Source organism: Cygnus atratus, chromosome Z (genome assembly GCF_013377495.2).
Source record: "Cygnus atratus isolate AKBS03 ecotype Queensland, Australia chromosome Z, CAtr_DNAZoo_HiC_assembly, whole genome shotgun sequence".
Lineage (NCBI taxonomy): Eukaryota > Metazoa > Chordata > Aves > Anseriformes > Anatidae > Cygnus > Cygnus atratus.
The window spans coordinates 30,010,529-30,028,248 of NC_066396.1; the positions used below are offsets into that span (position 1 = coordinate 30,010,529).

General features: G+C 40.1%; 1 protein-coding gene across 1 annotated transcript in view; it reads right to left on the reverse strand.

Moving 5' to 3' along the window:
* Positions 1-7,165: 7,165 nt before the first annotated feature.
* Positions 7,166-17,720, reverse strand: part of KIAA2026 (KIAA2026 ortholog) — a 59,568-nt gene continuing 49,013 nt past the window's right edge. The window contains exons 7-8 of the mRNA XM_035567686.2: positions 14,786-14,973; positions 7,166-11,387 (exon numbers count right to left, since the gene is read on the reverse strand). Coding sequence (XP_035423579.1) covers positions 7,747-11,387; positions 14,786-14,973 — 3,829 coding nt within the window. The 3' untranslated portion in view covers positions 7,166-7,746. The remainder of the gene's footprint in view (positions 11,388-14,785; positions 14,974-17,720) is intronic.

The following is a 17,720-nucleotide window of genomic DNA, read 5'->3' on the forward strand; positions in this document are numbered from 1 at the left end:
GATTTAGTCTTGTTGTTCATCTGGTAACCCTGTTTACAAAACTTTTAAACCAATTCAGAATTTTTGGTAAAACAGCAAAGTCATATAGGATGTGTGAATATTCCCTCAACTTTAATTTCCAATAGAGTCATCCTTGCAAGGATTAAAAGGATGCCTGTCTTGCAATAAGTTACTCATATTTCTGTATCTCCAGCAATCTTTTCCTGAACTCTTCTGGTGTCAGCACAGCTTAAGAAGGCTGTCTTTCTTACAGCACTGGTAATCCCCAGGATATGCACTCCATGTACGCTACATTTCTTGCTTTTGGCCTCACCAACAGAAGGGCAACAACAGTGTTTCACAGTCAACTCTTTTTTTAGAACTTGTGCTTTTTAGCAGGCATTCATATGCCTCTCCCACCCTTGCTTTAGCTAAAGAAGCAGTTTTAGCTTTTTATGCCTACATTTTTTTTCCTGCTCTGCTTCTCTGAATTACTACACACCTTTTGCCAGTCCCCAGTTCTCTGGCTGCAATGTCTATTTTTTCATGACACAGATCGATCCAGGTTAATTTCACATAATTTTGCTGGAATTACTGCTGGAGGCTATGTATGCATACTGGGGAAAATTAACTCATTCTTAATCTATTTGTGGTCCTTTCCACTAAGCATTCTCTACTGGGCACTACAGTGAGAGGATCCTGGGATAAATGCACAGCCCAAACCACATCTTTCACAAGGGCTGGGCTGCTGCACCAACCATGTCGCTGGTATTCCATGGAACAAAGTAAGAAACTCACGTTTAAGTGTGAGCTGTTCTTTGAACAAAATACTACGATTTTGCATCAGTTTACTAGGCCAAAGAGGGAAGGAAAACTTTCTAGAAGGAGCTTTTACAGCTCCTTCCTATACTGTACTTTTCTCATGACTTGGGGAAGAGATAGTTGTCTAATCCGTTGCCAGATTTGAGTACTGAAGATCTCTCTCTCTCATAAATGCACAGGTTTGGAATCAAGATGAAATTCAACGAAACACCAGCTGAAGAGTTTTGTTTGTTTGTTTTGGGGGATCTGAAATATCATTTTCATTTTGGGCCAATAAATGCAGACATCTAAGGAAAAATCTTTAGGACAAGCCTCTTCCATTTTTTGAGTCTCTCTATCAAAGATTATTCCAAGACCACTTTGCACTCTACAGGTAAAAACAGTATTTTGAGGGCATAACGTGTAATTGAACGGCAGGATACTGGCTAGACAAGCCTCAAACTATCATAATTTTAGTATTGACATGTTGCTGATGTGAATTCACAAGTCTGTTTTATTAAACAGATGTAAGCAGTTCCTTCTCCCCAGTAATTAAAAATTGTATGTTTATTATACTGCATAAACTGATACCATCACAATTCAGCTTTTCTTATCATTATAACCAAGACATCCTATGACTTCTTCATTATACCCAGTCATTAATCCTTCTCTGAAACTCTATTTTACTGCTGCAAGTTATAAAAAAGGGGAGTGAGGAACGATTGTGTCAACAGCAGCACATAAGTGGACAGGATCTCAATGTATATCTTGGCAGTAGCTGCCTATGGGCTACAGATAGCAAAAATATTCTGATATTATACTTGTACATTTACTAGAAGGAACCAGTGTGAACAAGTAATTAGTGAAGAATCTTGTCTTCTTTTTATGACACCAATAGTGACAAGCAGAGTTCTAAAGCTTAAGGACAATCACAAAAATCAGTTACAGTGGCTCATTTCCTGCCTTGTTTTCTTGTACTTTTTATTTTCTATAAATACTACCTGTCAGTGCCACTCACATTCTTGAAAACAATTTAATTTTCCAATTCATTTTTCTTCTTTGGTATAAAGCAAGAATAGGGAAAAACAGAGCAATAATCTAGTTGTCTAATATTTACTTGTGGATAGTAAAAATAGTGGATAGTGGAACAGGAGTCAGGAAGAAATCTGTACTTCATTTTCACCATTTGCAAAAGGTGGAAAGTTATATTTATGCACATTTTAATATACTTTCTGTGTAATAAATTTCATCATAAGCAATATAATTAATTACATTTCCTTTACTTACCTTTTACATAACATTTCCATTTAATGTGTAGCTGAGACTGAAATAAAAGATACTGTAAGAACACCGCTTTCCTGCAGAGTTTCTGAACCAATCACATATGTAACAACGAAGTATTCTGTTTTCCAGACACCCTAGTGAGAAAAAGAGAGTTATAAGCAAATTTAGTATTTTGAGAAAGGAAGAAAGATCTTCAAGATCTTAAAGATTATTTTATGTTTCAAGGCAAATATTTGAAATAGAACATAATCTGTCACATTTGTAAAAGCAGCCTCTTAACTCAAAAACTTTTATTTGGGTTCCAATGAATAGAGTGATCATGCACCTAATATACAGACTTAACTTTGTATTCTGTGTCCAAAAGCTTATGCACAAAAATCATTAGAGTCCAAAAATCATCGTGTTCTAAATCACTACAGAATTTAGCTTGTTCTACATTTTCAAAGGAGCTAAACCAAATGGAAGCAGGGACTACAGAGAGAGAGGAGAGCACCAGACTTGCATTGGTTTTAATAATCTCATTTAAACGTCATGTCTTTAAAATCATGTTTTGTAAGTGAGTGTAGTTTTATAGAATAAGCTAAATCTACTTTGACAATTAAGTGTGTTTGGTTTATAACTGGTATTTCTATGAAGAGGTCAGTACAGGACAGATTCATAGTGCTCCTGTATCTTTAGAAATGTGCACTATTCTAATCCCACATCTCAAGAGTAACTGAATTGACTATGCCTCTTTATTCTGGAAAAGAGACATCAAGAGACATGGCAAAGGTCCACATAAGCTGTACGGAAAAATTAATAAAGAGTGAAGGTTTATTGTCTCCCACTAGAAATACTACTAGCATCAAATGAAATTAGCTGCTGTCATGTTCAGAAACAAACTGATTATTTACACATTATGTGGAAAACTCTTTACCACAGGATGCTGTGGATGGTAATAGCTTATCTGTGTTTAGGCAGAATTCTAGCAAGGATTGATCAATTTCATCATGAAAAGTACATTGAGAGCCACTGAATAAAATAAAAAAAATAAAAAATAGAACAAAAACAAACAAACAAAAGAAAACAAAAAACCACAACCAACCAACCAAAAAACCACATTTGGCTGAGGGAGAGATGCTGGGTCACAAATTATTAGATACTAGAAGAGTATTCAGGAAATATGTCACTAGCTGCTTGCCCTGTTATTATACTAATTTGGACTGCTCCAAAAGACATGATGCCGAGAAAAGATGGACCTTTACTTTGATCCAGCACCAACACTCTTAGTTGACATCACTAAAGTCACGTTTGCTTAGGGTGGCTAGCCACCATGTTTCAATACAGAGCAAAAGAATTTTCATAAAACTGTAGAATGATCGAGGATGGAGAAGACCTTCCAGATCATCAAGCCCAACTGTCAACCTAAGCTGTCCCACCAAGTCCCATCACTAAACCCTGTGCCACGTCCACTTCTCTTAAATACCTCCAGGGACAGCAAGTTTCTCCAGGACAATACTGTGGGAAGCAGTGTCAAACACTTCACTAAGATCCAGGTAGACAACATCCACCGCCTTTCTGCTGGTAAATTATTGACAATGGCTTGGTGACCACTTCTACCAGCTCATTCAGTGGATGAATCCTGTCTGGCCCCACAGACTTAGGAATATTCAAAACGTAGGAGATCACTTACAGTTTCCCAGTTTCATCTCGCTCCTCATTTCCATCTTCCAAATCAGGGGGTTGGGTACCCTAAGAACAATTGGCCTTGCTAATGAACACTGAGGATCTTCCAGAAATATGATGTTACAGAAGACACAAGTTGCTTCACCTAAACCATCTTTGACAAAGTCTCTCTCTTCTCCATGGACTTCATGTGCAGCTGCAGAGAAAAGGCTACAAGAATTTTAGCCTTTGTGAGCACCTCTGCTGTTCTCTTTAAAGAAAACAGCCTCATTATAACAAACATTCATACTTTAATCAGCAATTATATGTCTACTTTAAAGCCAATTAGGACTACTACTGTTCTGCACTACCACAAAACATAAGCAAAAACAGCTATGAAACAATCTGTGATGAATACTGTGATGCTGTGGCATCCCTTCAAATATCAACATTCAGTAATTTTCTGACCTACTTAAATGAGGCCTTTTTTTTTCTTCACTTGCTTATCAGGAGAATTTTTGCATTTACATTTCCCATTGAACTCCTACCTATATTACAGTCAAATCAGACTGGGTTTGAATGACTTGACAGTAACGCACTCAGTTTCAAAAGACACTTCTGTGAATGCCAAGACTGGTGAAATTTAATTGCTTCTAGAAGCAGAATCTCTAGAAGAAAATGGCAGCACACACATGCATGGATAAGTATACATCAATACTTGGATTGAACAGTGAGGTAAAATGAATATAATTTTCTACTCACAGCAAAGCAAAATTATTGTATAAATATGTCCATTTAATTAAAAATCAAAGATACCATCCAAAATATTGAAGGTCATAAATAAAGACAAAATTTTGTATGTAATACCTGAGTGTCTAAAGTGGTCTAAATGCAAGGCATTTTACAAGCTCTGAAAAGCTGGACATGTTTTCTTCACAGATTGATTTCTATATAATTTATTAGTTTATATATGTAAGTGAACGTCTTTTTTTCTTCAAGTAAAAAAGCATGCACTTCTGCTTTTTCATTGCCCTTGTGAATACAGTCTTCCTTTATACAGTTGTTTTTGTGCTGTAAGTAGCACAATGCACTTGGTACAGTGAAGAAATGATACATTCCAAATTTTCAATGGCTACTTACTTTTGTTTGAAAGAAAGTCTTCCTTTGACCAACATATATATTATCAGTGAAGAGTGCTGGGATGAGGAATTTTATTCACAAAAAAATGGCTCAGATTTGTTTTTCACAAAATAAAGAATCATTCAAACCATTCAAAATACAGTAGCATCCATCTTTTCCCCAATAGTATTTGGAATCTGAATGTGTGCCCAACAGAGAATAAAAGTCCATGAAAATTCCAGAGTCAAACTTTGCATGTTGTAAGGTTTATACTTGTCAAATTAAAAAATATTTATTAAAAAATTACAAAACTTTATCAGACCATCTAGAAAATTTCTAACAAGTCAATAAGTAACTTGAGTTCTCTGTTCCTCAGTAAAGCTTTTTGTAACTTTGCTTTTCCTTAGAATGAATTATAGCAGACATCTTTCTATGACATTGGCACAGAAAAATGTCAGGCAAGACTTGTTTTTCCATCCAAACAGCCTGCAATAGTAGAACCTACTCTTAAGTTTTCCTAACAATGTAGGTATTCACTCTACTGCAAATGTAAGAGGAAAACAAACAAACTAACAACAACAAAAAACAACTCTAAGAGAAAAGAAAAATCTATGAAAGTCAGTCCTAAGGTTCTACCAGTGAAATATAAATAAAATGCATTGCTGGAATACATGGTTTTATAGTACCTCATCTGTCCATGAAGAAACTGCCACCCTCTAGCACCCTCCTCTGTTTAAAAACGAAAGTCACCTATAGCATTCAACTGTACAATGTTGTCATGTTTAAAAAGCTTTTGTAAACTTCAGCATGCAGACACCATTTGCAATTAGGCATTTTCAAAATAGATTACAGAATGCCTGTAATGACAAGTAGGTAAGGTGTATCAGAGGGCTTTTTCTAAAATAAAAGCAAACCTTCCCACACACACCCCAAAATGACAATTTCTGTCTTTCACAGCCCTGAGATAAGATGGAGATTGCTGATCCACAAAAGTTTTTTTTTTTTTTTTTTCAATTAGTGCAGAATGGGAAGATACCTGTGGAAGGTAGAAGCTGTTCTTACTGCTGTTTCCATAGAACTCCAGTAAACTAGTGACCAAACCGCTTTTCAGAACAGTATGAAGGGCAGCTGACACAAAGAAAGTAAGCTGCAGTTTTATTCTTCTACCCAAGATGGGATCCAAACTGTGTACAGCAAATGGAGAGGGGAAGGAGAAAACTCAAAAGGATAAGGAGCAAAAGCTTAACCCTCATCTTTATGAAAATCAGTCTAAGAACGCTGCTAAAGGCAGATATCTAATCCCCCCCCTTTGGAGTCACAACAATTAGAAAGATAACTGACATTCACGAGTTCTGGAATCTTCCCTTCTAGTTTCCTAGTTTCTAAAAATAAACAAATAACACCCCCCCCCCCCCATAAAATAAAATCAAAAAATCCTGCATATACAAAAATATTTGGCCTCAGTCTGGCTTCCAAGCAATCAACAGAAAAAAAAACAGCACTTCTAAAATTATCATATTCGACAAAATAAGTGCTTCATGAAAGGAAACCTTTCTTTGTCCCACCAAAATCTCAAAAGTTAACAAAAAACTTCTCCATTTCTATATGCACTGCAGCAGGCACTTACGAACTCTGCTGATCTGCAGAGAACAACCCAAGGGTTTTATCAGACCAAAAGCTGAACCTTAGCCAACATATTGAACATAGTGAATAAAAAAGGAAGGTTTATGCAATAGGTGAACTATGCCCAAAGCATTTACACCTCCTTTAATGTGATGTTTTAGCATTGTCCTTTCATAAAGATTTGGACTAATGAAAAGCTAAAGAAAATATACATACCATCAAACCTGGTGAAAAAAAATGGGTAGTTCAACTAGACTGAAGAAGACCCATGAGTGTGCTTGTTACAGTTACCACATATATAAAAATTAACACAAGGTTGCAAAAAAGGCAATAATGAATTTTCAAGAGATCCAAGAGCTCAGTGTAAAACAAGGTAGTCTTGAACAGCAGACAGTGTGATTTAGGCTGGTGTCTGTGAAACCATTTCTAGCCTTACCCATTCACTGGAGATTTCAGGCAATTTAATCAAACATTTATCAGGAATGGATGAAGTATGGGCTATGCCTGGTGGATCAACAAGATGGCCTTCCTTCCAACTCCCACCAACCCATGTGAAATGCAAGCCACACATAAGAGCAGAAGATACTAAATAATTTCATTTGACCACATTCCAAAAACTGAGATGCATCTGCATTAGGAAGATTTGACACACATATATATGTGTGTGTGTTCTGCCATGGTTTAACAGATAGACACATTTTAAACTATTGCCAACACAATGCAGTACAGCAACTTGATTTATTATATGCAGATTCTTCTGCATTGCTGCTAAACAGTACACTGGTCCAAAGTTACTAAAATACTTAAAAAACTATACATTATGTAAACAAAACATAAATAAGACAGCATAGTTCTTTGTACATACAGTTTAGTACAGATTGTTAGGAATTCGTGAATATGTACAATTCTATAACATAGACTGCATTTTTTACAATGCATAAATATTTTATACAGAAACAAATCAAAAATAAATTTGACAAATAAAAAGAAGACACATACTGTCATAAACACACTGCCAAACAGTCCATACTGTAAGATGGAACATGTGCAAAAAGCTAGATTTTTCAAAAATGTTTAATGAAATCATTGGTCATTTCTGACCTTTTTACTAAACAACTCTCTGACAAACTAAATATATTTTTTCTTCTTATCCCCATAGGTAAACTGTAAAGAACTGTAATCTTGAGTAATTTTGAGTAATCAACTGTTTTGAACAATGTAAGAAATTATTTGACAGTTATAACTTCCAAAGTCAAGAATGCCCCGCAATTTCAAAGTGGCTCATTTGCTCTAAATTCAGGATGCAGCTTTGTCAGGTTTATCAAGGCAAGATGATTGAGATGTTGGGAAGACAGTGGTAGGATTTCTGCTTGTGGACACAACCACAGGGGGCAGTGATGAAGACACTGAAGAAACTTTTGATGCTGGAGTATTTATAGCATTCAGAATGGCTCCCTCTGGACTAACCAAGAGTTTTTTGATAGAAGTGTCCAAGTGAAACACTGAAGTGTTGCTTGGTAAATGAGAATTTGGAGGATGAACAGCAGAAACTACAGAAGATGGAGCTAGAACATTAGCTGGAGATTTTATCACTGAAGACACAGACAGTGTTGCTGTGGACAGTGGAGTACATGAACTAGCTGGAGTAGCTAATACCTGGGGTGTTGCATGAACAATGGGTAAAGCATCTGCAGACCCAAAAGAGTTCACAATTTTTGTAGAGTTTTTCAAAGGATGTTTTGATGTTTGCCAACTTAGTGAATTACTTGGTGCTAGCATGATTTTCGAGGTTATTGAATTAACAATTGGTATACCTTGAGCCTCTTGGCCATGGTTAATATTTAAAGGAGGAGTCTGTTTTGTATTGTAAGACAGAAGAAGAACATGGCTGCCAGCTCCAAGGCCTTGTGGTGGCACAACAAAACAAGTACCATTAATCATTATCTGAGTTCCGGGTGCCAAAGGCATACAGGTGTTAATGACTATTTTCTGTTGAATGCTAGGTTCATTTGGCTGACTTCCTGCCTTGCTCATTACAGCCGGTGAAGCTGCACACATCTGAATGGTGGAAGTGTAAGCATGACTTTGTTTCTCTATACTGAGAGGCACCTGCTGGCACTGTAGTGACGAAAACGTAGGAAAACTAATGACTTTACCTGTATTTGCAGATGCAGCGGTCAACACACTTTGAGGTTTATGAATACCTGCATTACTTGGCACAGCTGCTGAAACTCCAGGTGACTGGAACTGAAGTAGTGTGGGCAGCTTGCTTTTTGGTACTGGAGGAGGAGCTGAAACTGCTGCCAAACGAGGAATTGTATGTAACACTTTCTGTGGCGTGGCTACAGATCCAGACAAGCTAATGACTGGAAACTGCAAAGTAGGTGTTAAGTTTTGAGGAGATACCACTGGCTGAGTTGTTGAAATCAGCACAGATGAAGCAAGATGTCCTGTTTTCACAGTTGATATACCCACAGTATTTCCAATATTTGCTGTACACAGTCGATTACCCAGAATTGGCCTTATTCTTGAGGGATCGTTTCCACCAATTAAGACAGTAGGCCGTGTCCCAGAAGAAGTCCCACTTGGTGTTACTGAAACAGATTCTGTACATGCATTTGCTGTTGTTACTGAAAAGGAATTTGCAGCTTTTGCTGCAACACATACAGATTCATTAACTGACACAGCACTTTGACTCACAAAACTTGAACACACAGGAACCAAACTAGTACTACTTGTCACAGATAAAGCCAAACCCATGCTCTTTTTGTCTTCTCCCTTAGAAATGGCAGAGTGCAATATATTAACTGGTGGAGTCTGCTGTGCATTGCCTTTAGTATTTACAATGGTTTGGCCTATATTTAGTCCAATTTTCACATCTTTTACTTGAGCAATAGTTGGTGATGAATGTATTCTTATTGGTGCGCCCATTGTAGTCGGGATCAGAACCAACTGTGGTTGCTCTGTGGTGTTATCAAAGGTTTTGCTGAGGGAAGAAGGAAGGTTATGTTTCAGAGACTCTGCAACTAGATTAGTAACTGATGGGCCATTGGGAATTTGAGTGTTAATGAAAACTAACTTCTGAGCACTAATACCAGTGGATGCTAGAGAAGGTATAACATTGACTCCTGATGCCCCACAGGCAGATAAAATAGGTGGGTTTGTGACTAAGGTAAGTTTCTGGACTGGAGTACCACTGATTAAATCCCCATTTGTTGCTGAACTAGAACTAGACTCATATTGTATAACAGAATTTGTTTTAGTTTTAGCATCACCTTGTTGCTGCATGGAAGAATTTGGAGTTATGATGGTGTTATTTTGTCCAACACTAGTCACACTAGCAGGACTTTTTGGAGTTGCTGATGTTGAACTGCTAGCTGATGAAATGCAGGACAAAGGACACACTTGGCTGGTGTTCTCTATTACTTGACCCAAAGTGCCCCCAACAGCAGGCTGCTGTACTGTGAATTTGACGTTTTTTTCCACTGCCTGGTTAAAATCAACTGGGAAAGATGGAATGTTAACAGAAGAAGCTGTTGGGGGGGTAAATCCAGAAATACACGTTTGTCCAAAATGTGGGAGACCAGATGTGGCTGTTGCTACAGATGGAAGAGTAGAAGATGGTAATGCTGTAGTTTTTGGCACCAAAAAGGCCTGAAATTGAGGTGCATATGTGAAAACTGAACTAGAAGATATACTAGTAGATGAAATCTGGTCTGGGTTTGTCTGTACTTTTACAATTCCTGTGTTTCCACATCGTGTTGTGACCAGAATAGACTGTGATTCTCTAATACACACAGTCTTCAATTCTTGCCTAGTTTCAAAGGATTCAGTTGTCTGCTGTGAGGCAAGACAATGCAAGGCGGAAGCAGTGTTTGTGGATGTACTTAATGTTGTTGCTGATATCAAAGACTGACTAGCTGTGGAAATAGTAGGTGAAGTCAAAGACACAGGGAATGTGGTAGTTGAAACTGTAGTCTTGATTTTGTCAGTTTCAGTTTGGCAAACCTTAACTGTTGATAATAAGTTACTTGCTGAAGTTATACCAGGCAACGTTTGTAGGCTGTTCTTGGGACCAGTCCCTTGTGACGAGTTGGTGGTATTCTTGTTAAAAATTGTATTTGGTGAGTGAGTGACAACATTTGCCGGTGCTGTTACCAGTACAGGTGTTAAAGAAACACTGACATTTGTCATTTCTGGTAAAGTTGCACAGTGCAGCTCAGAAGTCTTTTGTTGTAGTGAATTCATGCCCTTGGACACAATTTTTCCTTCTTTCTGTTGAATAAGAAAATTCTTAGGTAAAATAAGAACTTGTTGCATGACTTTTTCTCCAGTTTTAGGGTCAATCACGGGTTGCATTTGAATTTTCACAGAGCTGTTGTTAAGGTCTATTGGTACACAATGACCATTTGGCATTTTGTATACCACTTGTAAAGGAGTCTTTGAGTTGGTCTGACAGGGCAATGCTGGTTTTATCAGTGATGATTCGACAGGTGATAACACTGGCTTTTCAGAAGTAGATACATTTATGCCTGGTGAAGGTGACACCTGATTTGTTAAGGTCACTTTGTTCCCAATATTCTTGGCGATCAAGGCCTGGATGGGTTTGGTCCCTTTCAGAAAGCTTGATACCGATGTTGCAGGATCTGTCAAGGAAAATGATTCTGGAGGTGACCCTTCAAACTGTTTCAGCTCAGTCAAACAACTGTCTGTCTGTAGGCTACTTTCTGAACTCTGGACCGCAGCCTCACTAGTGCTTAGCTTAGCTTTCTTCCTTGGCGAAAGCTCATTAGTGCTTTGATCCAGACAACTGTTTTGCTTGGACTGTCGTTTAACAGATTTGGGCAGTGTCTTCTGTATCTCTTTAGAAGTTGATTCTTTTTTCAGAAGTCTGCTTTTTCCTGCAGGTAAATTCATCTCCAGTAGTTTCATTTCATCTGCAAGGATATTAAAACAGAAACAGTGTTTTACAAGTTTCCAATTGATATCTCTATACAACAATTTTATAGTGTTTAGCTGAAGGTAAAATGCTAGTTTGTAAGTGTAAGGCTATGGGGAAGCAGAATGTCTGCTCCTTTAAGGGTATCTGGTCAAGGACTTTTTTCAATGCAAAAAGGGGATAACAAGAAAAGAAGGAAGCCATAAACAAGAACGTACAAGGACAGACACCTGATCAGCATGGGGGAAAGCGAGGAAAACCAAACCTGGTCAGACATTCTAATTGATGAGGGCACGTGAGAATTGATTCAGGCAAAGTTACTTAACCAGGGACCTGGCCAGTTGGGACACTAATGGAAAAAGGGGGTACCAGAAACAAAATATACAGAGGCACAGACCTAACAAAACAGACATGGAGACAATGACAAGAAACAGTCTCACTGGTCCCATCAACTGATGGGCTATCTAGAAACTACAAGTGCCACTTTCAGGAGAAAAAGGACTTTACAGACTTTGCAACTGGTCAGACTGTAAACCAGGGGGATCATGCACAGAGGGCTGGAGTGTGGGATTCAGTAGAGCTAGACAAATTCATGAAGGGATATGCAAGGTAAGGGGCAGCTGCGAGTAACAAAGATGGGGTGGGGGTACAAGGGTGGGCAGAAAAGGGAGTAGAAGAGGCTCATAACTTGTAAAACAGGGCCAGTCAGTACTCTCTCTTTTGGCTGAGCACTCTGTCTGGTCACCACAGTCAGTCTCACCTTCTTTTATCTTCTTATTAAATATTTTCCTAATGATCTCTCTGTGTAATCTCATACCCCATCCATGTGCGTCTGTGCTACTAGGAATGAGTGCTAGCTACTGGTGAGACTTGTGTTTTTGAGTGAAATCTGGTGCCAGTACTAGCACCAAAACAGGGCAGTAGGTGCCCCTGACCCAGTGTCAACTACTGGGGTGGGTGGGGGCCTGAGCATCAGCAGCTGGAGGGGGCACAGTCCCCTGAACCTAGGAGGTGTTCTGCAGACTTTGTACCTGGAGTGCCAGCTACTGGGGACACTGGGTTGATAGACTGGGGGCTAACTACAGGAGTCAGACTGTGGGTGTAGGCGCTCCTGGCCTGCAGTACCAGCTACTGTAGCGAATGTGGCCAGTTGTCTCTGCCTCCAGCCAGTGGGGTGGGAATGGTGTGTGTGTCCTGAAACCAGCTACTGGGGGGCTGGTGTGAATGAGGGACTCAGCACTGCCAGCTGGAGAAGTAGTGTGGGTCACAGATAGTGTGCCTGCTGACAGCCTCTAGAAAAGAGGGCCCAAGGCTCTTAATCTTCCCCAGACTGGGTGTGTGTAGGGGTGTGCACATATAATTCACTGGCAAACTTCAGGCTGGACCAGCTGTAGAGCAGGGGAGCCTGAGGTCCCGGCTGGGGTATCGGTGGGTGGACAGTTTGTGCTGGTACATCCAGGGGAATTTGCAAGTGTGGAGTGCCTGTGGGATGAGGGTGTGAGTGTTTTGTGTTTGCAGCAAGCACCAAGCTGGACGAGGCAGTGAGTAGCAGGGATGTGTGAAGCAAGTAAGGGAGCACGGGATCTGGGCAGGGGTACCAGGTGGACAGAGAGGGCCACACTAGTACTGAGAGGATCTGCACGTGCTTGTGAACCTAGAGCGTGTTGTGTGTGCACCTTCACCAGTGGATTTCTATCTCTACCAGCCAAAAAGGAAAGTGGACTCAGCTGTGTGATTATGTTTTATGCGAGTCTTTAACATAGGTGCTGCTGAAGGCAGCACCTTCTCTGTGGCAGCCTGTGTGACAGGCTGTGTCACTGTCAGTGTTGTGTGCATATGCATCTCTCTCTCTGGGATGCATGCTCAGCTTCGCCACACGCTGAACCTGCTAAGGGACAGCAGTAGCTGCACCCCTCAGCCTGATCAGAGACCCCGGGGCACCTGGGAATACTGAGCTGGGCTTCAGTGGCCTGGTAAGGACTCCTGGGCTGGGGTTGCTGAAGGAGGTGGCTCTGTTCCTAAACCTTATAAATAAGCATTTGTCGTGACAACTGTGAAGAGCAGTCTCTGAAGTGATGACTGTTAATCAGCCTTACTACATCTTTCACTTTTCTTTAAACAAATTGTTTCCAATTTAGTTTTATATTGGTTTTACACAGTAAAGTGTTGGCAGTGGGGGAGCTGCAGGGCTGGTTTAACAGAGAAAAGACCAGGGGCTGCCCCTGTGCCAAACACAATTGGATCCAGGTGGCTTCAAAATGGACCCATGGCAAGACACTACTGAGCCCATCAGCCAGGCTGGTGGCACCACTGGGAAAACGTATTTAAGAAAGGGTGAAAACTTTCGCATCAAAGTGTGTGAGAGAGAAGTGAGAAAACAATGTCTGAGAAACAACTGATCCTGCAGACACCAAGGTCAGAGAAGGAGGGGAAGGAGATGTTCCAGGCATGGAGCAGATATTTTCCTGCAGTCCATGGACAGGATCATGCTGGAGCGGATATCCACACTGCAGACCATGGAGAACCCTACACCACAGAAGGTGTACACGGCCTGAAAGAAGTCGCAGGCTGTGGAGTGCCTACACTGGAGCAGGCCCTCACACAGGTACCGGGGGCTGTGGAAAACAATGATACTGGACCAGTCTTACTCTGAAGGAATGTAGCCTGTGGACCCACACTGGAGCAGTTCTTGAAGGACTGCTGCCTATGGCAACAACCCATGCTAGAGCTGGGGAAAGGTGTGAAGATGAAGGAGCAGCAGAGTCAAACTGTTATGAATTGACCACAACCCCCATTCCCCACCCACCTCATGCCACTCAGTGCAAGGAGGAAGTGGAGGAGTTGGGAATGGTGTAAAGTTCAGCCTGGGTAGGGAGAAAGTGGTTTAGTTTTTGTCTTTGTTTCTGACCATCCTACTTGAATTGGCAATCAATTAAATTAATTTTCCCCACATTGAGTCTGTTTTGTGTGTGACACTAATTGGTAAATGATTTCCCCACCTTTATCTCGACCAATCCTATCTTTTCCCATCTTATTTTCTTCTCTGCCCTGCTAAGGACAGGGAATGAGAGGGCAGCTGGGTGGGTATCTGGTAGCCAGACAAGGTCAATCCACCACAAAATTAAATTCTGAGCAGGCACATTATGTGATCACAGAAATAATTAAGCATTAAAAATGGCGAAAGCTTGCATTAATCAGAACTCTCATATTGGTCATATTCTGCCCCCTTCTAGCCCACACCTGTCAGATGTATGTCTAAATCTATTTTAATATTAACAAAATGGTAGCTAACGTAAAAATTATGATGCAAGCTCACATGGAGAAATTCATTTCCTTAATCAACTTGATTCAGCTCATGGATCAAGTTCAGGCTATCGAATTCCATTAAATGCTTACCATTGTCTGGGTGATCTTTTCTGGGAATTTCCACATGTTCTGCAGACTCTGAAGATTTACTGCTTACTATTGCAAAAGAATCTTTGCCAGCATCAACCTCACTTTCATCATTACTCCACAATTCTCTGGTAAATTTATCATGGTCTGGATGTCTTTTAAAGTCATCGTAGTCCTTCTTCAATCTAGACCTTGAAAGTAACAAAACTAACTTTACCAAAGAATACCACTTTCTTTTAACATTCTTTTGTTTGTATTTGCTGCCACAGAAGAAGTTGGTGTAGAACTAATTGCCTGTGCCCTTCAAAATTTTTCAGGGTAGCACTGCAAGTCTCTAAACCCCTTAAATATGAAGTAACAGTAATATTTCTTTCCTCACCAAAAAAATGAATTGTATGCCATTAAGTCCTCTAACTATAAGCAAAAAGACTGAGTCAATTATGACTATCAATGTTGAACTGCATTAATTTTCTGTTTCTTACTTCATTTTGCACTGTGACAAACGTATCTGTATGAACTTGAGTATTAGCTGTAACAAGTCTACTCCCTCCTCTGAAAACTGTGTCAACTAGAGAATTAAGTAAATTTTGTTTTCTTGAATGCATCATGCTTCTGGCCCAGCTACGGGACCTTAATGTACCTTTCTCCTTCAAGAGGACTTCTTATTCTCTGGGCCATTAGAACAGCTGCCACTGTCATTTCCACAGGTTCACACTCCACTAAGAACGTGCATGTGATGGAATTGCACAGCTGCTTTACTCACTTGAACACTCTTCAGAAACACATCCATTTTATAGCACACTTATCTTGACCCTCCTAAACTGCTGTGTATTTGCATTGTCCCTTCTTCTATGCAATTGTTTAGATGAGATCGAGGGATATTTTAGCATACAAATACAGTGAACTGCATGATTCAGCTGGTGGTAGCCAATAAAATATTCAGGAGGATTAATTAGCAAAAGAATAAGGTGATAGCAATTAGCACCTTGTGTGGAACAGAATCTAGAATCCAGTCTGGACCTAAACTCAAGCCTTTGTCACAGTAAGAATAAAACCTTAATTTTACCCATTCTTATAGGTTAAAAACATAATTTTTTGAACAGGGTGCAGCAATGACTAGCTGTCCCCAAAGGGATGGGAAGGGAGGAGCTGAGCTGAGTATTGAAGATGGTAGGGCAGAAGACTCACAATCCAGGACATCATCCTACTGCCCCCAAGTGGGGGTACAGGGCAGGCCTGGAGATGGTACCTGGTTTCAGCCAAGAGCCCAAATCAACAGTCAAGTTCCTGGTGATGAGGCAGGTCTGAGGTCAAGCTGGGAAGTCAATTCACAGCTTCAGGTCAGGATCAGATCCAGTGATGGCCGCCAGGGTTAGACCCAGTCCAGTCATTGTTGGACCCAATGATGATGCAGGACTGAGCTCAGTCTGAGGGTCAGCCAAGATCTGCAAGACCCATAACCAGACAGGGGCAGTGCTGTAGCTGAGCTGGAAACTAACATTTCTATGGCAGAGGTTGAAGGCTGCATAATGACCTGAAGTTGGGGTCCTGGGCCCATGGGCATGTGATGTAGATGGAGACCCAGGTGAGGTTCATCAGGACCGGTAAGACCTATCTGTGTACTCTCAGCTTTGACACTCTCACTGAGCGAAAACAACCTTGAAGACTGTGTGAAGATGCAGTGTGGCGATACTTCATCAACTCTATCATTAGGATTTTGAGCTTTAAGTCTAGGTGTGGAAGAACTACAGAAGTACACTGGGGAACTACAGCACGATACTAGGCAAACACTACTGTATTAACATGTATTAACATTTCTGAATGGGAATTTCCTTCATTTCTTTAGCAACAGTTACGGCGTGATGCTAGTAAACAAATCCGATCAGTAGGTACAAGTGACTTTTCCTTTTAAACCTTGCTGCTATTCAAATACCATTCAACACTACACTCTACAATTTTGAAAGGAATAGAGTACCTCTCAGAAGGGGAAAAAAGCATTTCAGTCATAAAAAGTACTTCTATTAATTAAAGACAACAAAAAGGAAGAAAGGAAAACTCCAGACTCTTAATCCATATTGAGGCCTTGCAGTGCTGAAAAGAGCTCTGCCCAGCAATTGAAAACCTAGTAGGCCAACCTAGTAGGCTAATTGTGATTCAATTAGCAGAAGTTAGCTGGCTGACATGCCCTTTGGACACTACAACTGCAGCTAGAACTGTGATGCTGCTGCTGCTTACATTATCATAAGCAGTCTTCACTCAATTGCTTTTTCCCTTTCATGACACCGTTTTTTTAAAACTGTCGTTGGTACTACACAGCTGTCTTGCAGCTGCTTAATGAACTAGAGTGAGACACTGATATAGAATCCCCCCATACATCTCTCTCTCCCTTACACCCAGTTTGTAAAGACTGTTTTTCAGCTTGAGCTTTCCCTGGTGTACTATGAATCTGTCCAAAAAGTTCTGTCACAGAAATGCCAAGGCTAGTATTGCTGCAGAAATTGTGGTTACAATACAGAGCTTACATATGAGAAATACAAGTTCACCTCACAAACTATCCTCTACTTGAAATGTATGCTTCTACCAGCACACATATATGCCAGACCTCAGCTAACAGTATGAGTAAAATCACCATCAACATGAGTAAAACCCCTCATATTAGGCCTACCTCATACACAGTACTTCTGTGAAGACACTTTACACTATGAAGCCACTTCCACAAGCGCCAGAGTTAATACACAAAAACTAGTACTAAGCAGAAAACCACTCTACAGCAGAATTTACATAAAGGATAATATACATAAAGGATAAACTAGAGAGCCACTATACTGGAAACTGAAATTCCTTCTACCAGTATACCTGTATCTTTCCAAAATGAGTCTGAATTGCTACAGACAGGGAGAACAGTGACAAAAATGAATAGAAACCCAAACAGAAAAGA